We start from the raw sequence: 8,350 nt of genomic DNA, 5'->3' as shown, positions 1-8,350 counted from the left end.
GGGGGGGGGGCGGGATAGCTCAGTGGTAGAGTGTGTGCTCAGCAAGCGAGAAGCCTCCGGTTCAATCCCAGCACCACACACACACACACAGGATCTACCCTTTTCTTTTTTAAGCTAGAGGAAAAATATAGTAAATATAACGATAAAGAAAACTGACTATGAGCTTAAAGGTCAGAGGAAGAAGCTCCTAACTGAGTCCTTTTGACTCTCTGAGTTCTGTAGAGGTCACAGGCAAAAATCCCAAACAGCAAATCAAACAGAAATGGGACAAGAACAGAAGTCATGGTGCTGAGGTACAAAACTGGGAAGAACCCACCCCGGCCACCACCAAGGTCATCTTCCCATGGTGTCCTGGCGCGGCTCCCCCTCGGTACCGTAGCCAGATCTGGCTTGGCTCAAAAAGATACGGGCAGCAGAGCGAGGGGGGGTGGGGTCAGTTTGGGGAGCACTGGGCCGTTGTGGTGTGAAGGAATCAAGGTAATTTCATCACATCATCAGCAAACCAAGGATTCGTTTCCTGTTTGTTTTTTCCCATGGCCATCAAGGGGAACGTGGGATTCTAGGGAAGGTAGAGATACTTCTTAGGCAGTTATTGAAGAATTTTGCAGGAGTCTGTGGGGCAACCAGAAAGTCCTTACTATTCGACGGCTCTAGTCCTCTGTAAATGGAGGCGGTGGACTTGGGCATCTCCAGGGCCTGATCGCGTTCTTGGAGGGATTGGAAGACGTAGTCTCCTTTGCCTTTATCCAGGTTCACGCCAAGCAATATCTAAGTTTCTTCTCTCCATCCTCTTCCATTGAGTCTTTAACCCAGATCCAGGGAGATGACCCTTAGGGAAGGGGCCATCATTGAACCCCTTCACGCCATGGACCGAGGGTCCCCTGGAGCCTCCCTCTGTGGCCTTTAACAGGGGCTGGACCCCCACTGGACGCTCTTCCCACAAGTGTCACAGACCGCGCCAGGCGATGCTCCAGTAAGACCCGGAAGGCAGGTTCTCTGGCTTGGAGGACGCTCACCTGGGCCACACTAAATCCGAAGCCATATACCATGTGGGGCGAGGTGTGCAGCCTTGGTGACAAGGGGCGCAGCATTGGATTTTCAAGTAAGTCTAAGTGTTTCTATTGTCTTTAAAACGACATGTGTCCAGTTATTAAAAAAAGTTACAAAATACAAATGCCCATGTTAACTTAGCTAGTTCCAGACAGCATTACATTCGACAACATAGAAAAGTCCAAAGATCTCCAGTTATAAGCGCAAGACGAAGGAACGTCACCGATCACAGACTCATGTCACCGATCCATCCCCACCTCCAGACCCCCTCCCCTCAGGACCTCGGGTTCTCTACATCGTGCAAGACTTGTCTGTGGGGCCCTGGGCAGGTGCTGCGGGGCCCACGGTGGGGTTTGTTTTTGGAAGAACAGCGGGCTTTGGCCTTAGGGCGGGGGGCTTCAGCTGCACGCCCATCCTGGGCGCCACCATCGGCTTGAAAGTGCTCATGGTGTCACTGGAGGAGCTCGTGCTGCGGCGGATCTGGGGCTCCGAGCCCCTGAGGGTGGCGACATTGTGCAACGGGCTGAGAGATTCCATGGACGTTGCAGGGGTGGGCGAGTTTTTCACCTGCTCCAACGTATCCAGCACGACGTCAGGGGTGTGCTTCACCGTGCTCTGTCTCTCCAGCTCACGGAGTTCGTTCAAAGCAGTGTTCATGGTCTCTTCGATATCCTGTTGGAAAGGGAAAAAAAAAAAGGATAGGCTCATAATTATAGAAACAAAGTGAACAGACAGGTAAAAAGAGCATGGAGATTTAACTTTATAGTCTGTAGTGTGTGTACACTGTCACCTTAAGCCTTTAGTGTGTTTCTAAATGATACTTCAGAAGCAATGCACATGGTCAAGCAATTGCCATTCTGAGGTACCAGGCAACCTACTGAGGTCTCTTCTAACTTGTGCGGTATTGATCAGAATTCTATTTCATCTCTGTGTGTGTGTGTGTGTGTGTGTGTGTGTGTGTGTGTGTGTGTATGTGTGGGCATGTGTGGGCTGGAGGTCAACCTCAGGTGTTATTCATCAGGTGCTGTCCATTTTTTCTTTTGAGAAAGGAGTGTCTCACTGTCCTGGAACTCATTGACTTCAGGTAGGCTGACTGGCCTGTCTCTGCCTCCCCAGGGGCTTTGTTTATAAGCGCACACCCCCACACCTTGATTTTTAAAGTTGGTTCTGAGAATGGAGCAGCCATCTTCCTGGAAGTGTGTCAAGAACTTTACCAATTGAGCCTGCTCTCCAGCCCCTCTTGAGATGTATAGAAAAGTGAGAACTGTTTATAATAAACAGAATTATTGATATGAAAATTTAGTTAGAAATTTGCACATATTTAGGGAGTTCTGTGTGATGTTTACAGATATATATCTATATATCTCTCTATATATATCTCACATGTACATAAATGTGTGTGTAATGACCAGTTTAGGTTATGATGTAGATCCTCATATGCTTACTACTTCTTTGTGTGTGGAACATTCAAATTATTTTCTAATTGATAATGCTTAAATATTTGATTTTAACCAATTGTGGTGGTTTGAAAGAAAACGGCCCCCATAGGGAATGGCACTATTAGGAGCCTCCAGCTTGCCTCTATATGATCCAGAAAGCCCCATTCCGGGCTCGCTCGCTCTCCCAAACCCCACCCACTCAGTCTCCGAACAAAGGAAAGGCACCAAAAAGCCCACTTCACAATCCTAGTTCTTAGCAGCTTTCTCCGCTGAAGTTGCCAGCCGCCCAAGTCCCCGCCTGAACGCTCGATTTTGACCAGACTTGGGCACAAACTCACCTATCATCCATAAAAATCTCCCTGCTTTCATGTGGGGACATAACTCTCTGGCCTCAATCCCTGGGACCAGAGAAGCCGTCCGGGAGTTGCTCTCAATAAACCTGTTGTTATACTTCTCCATCTCAGCTTGATCTGGCTTACTGCGTTGTTGGCGGAGAAACTTATGATCGGGAGACAGAAAACCTATTAATTTACCTTAAAAAATGTATTGTTATTTACTGTTGTGCTTTGACTGACCTCCCTCATTCAGAAGCCCCATTTCGAATTCCTGGAATTCATTCTATGGCTTCAGCATACTCTTGTACTGTGACTCTCAATTAATTGTGTGTGTGTGTTTTTAATTTCACTTACTGAACTCTTGAGGTGCTTGGGTTTTGTTTCATGATTTCTATCTCTTAGGTCATGAAAGACTGTATTTTCTGAATTGTCTTCACTTGTTTCTCAATTCCACAATGGCCATTATTTTGAATTTGTTTTCAAGGCTGTGAATTTCCTTTTCTTCAGGGTCAGCTAACAAGAGTTTCTGTGATTCCCATCCCCTTTGTATTTTGCTGGTTCCCCCTGCTTTGTTGATGATCTGTACATCTGGTGCAATATTCACATTTTCAAATTTTCTAGGTTAGTTATTCTTTGTTGAGAGGCCTAACACCTGTTGTTGGATGTTGTTGACCTTGATTCTAGACGGACTCAGGAATGTGGCTCCTGTGTACATCATCTACAATCCTTGCCAGCGAGGTCTATGATGGCATCCCTGGTCCAGGATGCAGGCGCCTGTGACTGCAGTGGCTTGACACTGTCTGCCTGGCCTTTTGGTAGGCCGGGCTGCCACCTGGCTATGGACATGGCTCTTGCAGGGGCCGGGGGGCAGAACTGTGCCTGGCTGTCTACAGACCAGCGTGGCATAGGTGTGGGTCCCATGAGCGGTGTGTGGGTTGGACTGATGGGGACATCAGGATGCTGCCTGGATGGCTATGGGGCCTAGGCTCTGAGCAGCCAGGAGTATGGTGCTGCAGCCCGTCAGGTGAGCATGGTAGATGGCAGCAGAGACACAGAAAAGGAGGAGATACTGTGTGGTCCCCGGGCACTATAGATGTCTCTCTAGCAGGAGGGTCCTATGTCACAGCAACTTAGGTCACCATGGCTATATGTTACTATTCTGTGGCAGCACAGCTCTGTGAACTCTGGGCGACTCTCCCAGGCAGTCATCTGCAGCAGCCACGGGGACTTCCCAAGTCAACTCACCTTCTCCCATGAGAAGTCCATCTCAACTCTGAATCCACTACATGGGGGAGACAGGAGATGAGCTGGCTAGTTTTATGTACCCGTGACCCAGGCTAGAGTAATTTTGGAAGAGGGGACCTCAGTTGAGAAAACACCTCCACTGGGTTGGCCTGTGGACAAGCTTCTGTTGCAGGTTCTTAATGAGTAATTGGTGGAGGAGGGCCCCGTCCGGGTGGGTGGTACACCCCCTAGGCAGGTGGTCTTGGGAGGAGCAGGCCGGTAAACAGCACTCTGCCATGGCCTCTGCGTTAGTTCCTGCTCCCCTTGAATTCTTGCCTCGACTTCCCGGATGCTGGACTACAAGCCGTAACATAAAATAATCCCTTTCCTCCCCAAGCTGCTTTTGGTGTTTCATCGCAGAAACAGAAGCAGTAAGACAGAGGTGGTGAGTTAGACTTGAAAATCCACAGGGGTCATGCGCTTTCCTGAGGCATCAGGACACTTAGTCATTTTAGTGGGATGGATTACAGTTGTCTATTCTTTCTCATGGTTTCCTCTTTTTTGGGGGGGGGGGCAGGGACAAGTGACAGGTAACCCTATTTTGTCATTTTCTCCTATCATGAAAAATCTGAGGATCAAACTGGAGGCACACTTGTCATGCATAAGCAATGGAAGCTTGTAAAGGAAGGGATCTTACGCATGTGTGCCTGATTTAAAAAGAAAAAAAAAAAAGCCAAAGTATGCACAAAAACCCTGCCAGATCTATAACCTTGACAAAGGCCATTGTGCTCTTACACAGAAAATCCTTCTACAAGGACATCGATTCAGCAGGGACATCTGCCTCGCAACTGTCTGTCCAACCTTGGATGGACACCAGCCTTGTCATTTATGAGCCCTTGTAGCCAAGGACGACTCTTCCAAATAACGTGGTCCTCTTCCGCCTTTCAAATGTTTGTGTCTCCACCTCTTAGGATATGCTCCCAATTTACAACAGCAACATCTTCCCAAGCAATGTCTCTGCTATTCCCACATAAACACCATCATTCTTTGAAGAATGCCTCTGGTTGTCACTTAGGCTGATGATCTAGAAACATGAAATACTTTTTGCACAGTGGTAAAATTCTCTGGGGGCTACCATTATGCGAATCGCCCTGTGACTGGAACACTGAGCAAAGGCTGTCCATCCTTCTGAGAGAAACCGCAGCGCTAGCAGGGACATCAGTTAATTAAATCGGTACTGCTCTGCCAATGCACACTTTTCACTGCTGAACTGATGGAAATTCCACGAGTGGGTCTACGAACATTTCACTGTGTCTTTTGCACAGTCGTTAACTAACATTGATACAAAGGAGTTCTAGTGGTCTGCAGCACAGTCGGGCAGCTGTAGTTCATAGTTCCATAGTTTATAAAGGGAAACTAAGTGAGCCGCAATGCTGATGTGATAACTACACATACCTATATCATATTATTATATTGCCTCCTATAAATATGTAAAGTTGTTATATCAACAAAGAAAAAGAATTGAAATTGAATACATTTAATTAAAAAAATACCGTTTTCCTTATATTTATCAAATATATCATTAATCCAGTTCAGTGTAAATGGAGAATTATAAAAATTTATTTCAAAGGGCAAAGTGTGTCCCATTGAAGGACTGATAAAGATAATGCATGCTTTCTCTCCATATACATATATGTATATAAATACATACTCATAAAAAATGGAGTACCACTCAGAATTGAAAAGAATCTTGGCAAATGCAACTGTGTGTGTGCACCTTGAGAACCTTGTGCTATGGGGAACAAAATAGTCACAAAAATATAAATATTGTATGCATCTACACATTCGAGGTATGTGAATTAGTCAAATTCACAGGAACAGAGAGTGGATGCCAGGAGGACTTGGGGACCCTTGTTTAATGAGTAGAAAGTATCACTTGTGTACAGTTCTGGAGAGTTATTTCATGAGAATAGAAATATTCTTTACTGAACTTGGTTAAGATAGCAAAATTTATGATTTTTTTTTTTTAAAGCCGAAGTTCAAAATACAGGCAGTGTTGTGATGGGGTGAAAACCCTGCCATGTTCTGACTGAAATGCTTCTTCCCTTCATCCCCGGGACTTTGGCCATGCACCTGGACCACAATCCTTGCTCCCCCACAGTGTAACGGCCTCCCTTGTCCTTCCCCACTATATGGCCGGCACCTCGGGAAAACGGCAGCATTTAACCTGTTCGTCAAGAAAGCCTTTCCCAGATCCTGCATCGTCAATGCTCAACACGTATTTGCTAAATGAATCAGCAAAGACATGATATTAAATTACAGTCTCCAATACAGAATAAAGCCAATCATGATATGATGATCATTTGTAGACAGCACGCTCTCCCAGTCTACTCAAGGATCCCACTGACTTGCTCGGTCAAAGGACTTGCATGTTTTTGTAGGTATGAACATCACTATGTGATGCTCTTTTGGCCCCGTGGGAATCTTTGAAGGCTGGAGATGGGCAGACAAAGGACAGAGCTAGAAGCCGTCTTGTTGAGGGTGACATAATACTTAATTTTCAAACAATTACTTTCATATGTGATTTCCTTTACTGTTAAACACAGGGATAAAACCCAACCATACAAACCAAATATTTGCCCCAGACGGAATGTATAAAAACTGGTCTATCTGTGACTTTTGTCTTTATGATGTACAATGAAAGGATTTCCTGGTCCTTGCAGTAAAAGGGTTAAATAGTTTTATTATGTCTTCTTACCCTCCTCAAGCTCCTAGATCTGTCTCTAAACCGAATCACATTTCACCTGTTTATTACAGCAGTGATGTTTGGGGTTTCTCCAATCATGACTTTCAGCTATGAGTAAATGGAACTGGTTCTAAACAGGTCTTGAAGGGCTTTGCAGAACCCTCTAAATAGAAAAACTCAAAGGTCAAAAGCCTTTTTGATTTTTGCCGAGAAATTGCTCGATACTTAAAATTCATTTAATTGTTTACAAATGCCTTACACTCCTCAAATAGCCTGAGTTGCCATCCAAAATTCTCTGTCATATCATTAGGATACTCAAAATAGTTTGGGAATGGGTCATACCAAGGATTCCTGGGTCCTTTTTTTTTTTTTTTTAAGACTAATCCATTTTCTTGTTTCTCACTCATTCTTGATCCACTTAATCTTAAAGCTTTGGAGAGCTGGGAGATGGTTGAGATTACTCATGTCCAGGACCAAATCTATCCACTTTCTCTGTTGCTAGATAACAATTTCTGGACCAGAGGGCCAGTGGTGGAATGGGGAAACTCATCCACACTGCTTTACCTCTGCTTTGCCAGTTCTGATCCCTAGAGATGAACGACAGAGCCCCTCTGTGAGGTCAGTGTTGGGAAGGGGAGAAGAGAGGTACAGAAGATCCAGCATTACGGGTCTTTAAATGGCTAACCATTGTTGATTACATTATTTATTGACAAATCTATCGGTTGCCAAGTTGGAAGTGTCATCTTTGGTTTATATTAATTTACTCTGTTTCTGGGTTGTCTGTTCTGCAAGCTTTAGATTGTATATGCTCTGTTAGGAGGTCCTTATTCATTCAGTGTTTTCCTGGCTGTTCACTGCGGAGGGGTATGAATGCCCTGGGCTCCTCCATTTCTCCCACATTTACTTAAATCAATACGAATCTAATATGCCTAGAATCTAATCTTCCAGCAGCAAATGGATCATCAAGAGATTCACGGCCAAGCTTTAAACTAGTCAGTGAGATGACTTCCTTTGTTTTCTTTAGTTATGGCTATATAAAAATATACTTTGCACATTTTTAAATGTTTCATATTGCCTTTATCACACGCTTAAGGACTTAAAACACAACATCCAGTTAGAAGCACTATACCTGAGCAATTGTTTCTGGGTCCAGTGGCTTGTGGTCATTGAAGCTGGTGTACTGCCCCGATGACGTGGACCTCCTGATAGGTGGGCTGTCAATCTTCTTGAGGGAGTCATGCCGGCTGATGTTGGTCAGGCTGCCATGGCCCGGCCGGCGCCGCCTCTCAGGACTGTCGTTATTGAGGCCACGATTTTGCAACAGACCCCTGGGGTGACTGGCTAGGTTTGGGGACCCCAGGTCAATTGAGGAGTTAGAAAGAGCATGTGGGGGGTGGAGGGGACAATGGCCATCACTGGTCCTGCCAGGACGTCTTCCTGGAGGGGGTGGTTCTCCTCTTTTTCTTTGCCTAGACGTCCAGTGAAGAAGAAAAGAAAACAGAAAATCTTACGGCACTGGGAAAATACTTTAAGGCTGACTGTATGACTGCTCCTCA

At 45.4% G+C, this 8,350-nt stretch overlaps 1 protein-coding gene across 2 annotated transcripts in view; it reads right to left on the bottom strand.

The window, feature by feature from the left end:
- Positions 1-531: 531 nt before the first annotated feature.
- Srgap1 (SLIT-ROBO Rho GTPase activating protein 1) overlaps positions 532-8,350 on the bottom strand; it is a 269,344-nt gene continuing 261,525 nt past the window's right edge. For both annotated transcript variants that reach the window (XM_028869595.2, XM_028869594.2), the window contains exons 21-22: positions 7,924-8,263; positions 532-1,722 (exon numbers count right to left, since the gene is read on the bottom strand). In XM_028869595.2, the coding sequence (XP_028725428.1) occupies positions 1,342-1,722; positions 7,924-8,263 (721 nt within the window). In that variant the 3' untranslated portion in view covers positions 532-1,341. The remainder of the gene's footprint in view (positions 1,723-7,923; positions 8,264-8,350) is intronic.

The sequence above is a fragment of the Peromyscus leucopus genome, chromosome 18 (genome assembly GCF_004664715.2).
Source record: "Peromyscus leucopus breed LL Stock chromosome 18, UCI_PerLeu_2.1, whole genome shotgun sequence".
In the NCBI taxonomy this organism is placed as follows: Eukaryota; Metazoa; Chordata; class Mammalia; order Rodentia; family Cricetidae; genus Peromyscus; species Peromyscus leucopus.
Note: the sequence above shows the minus strand (reverse complement) of the source record. Positions and strands in the feature narration are given on the sequence as shown.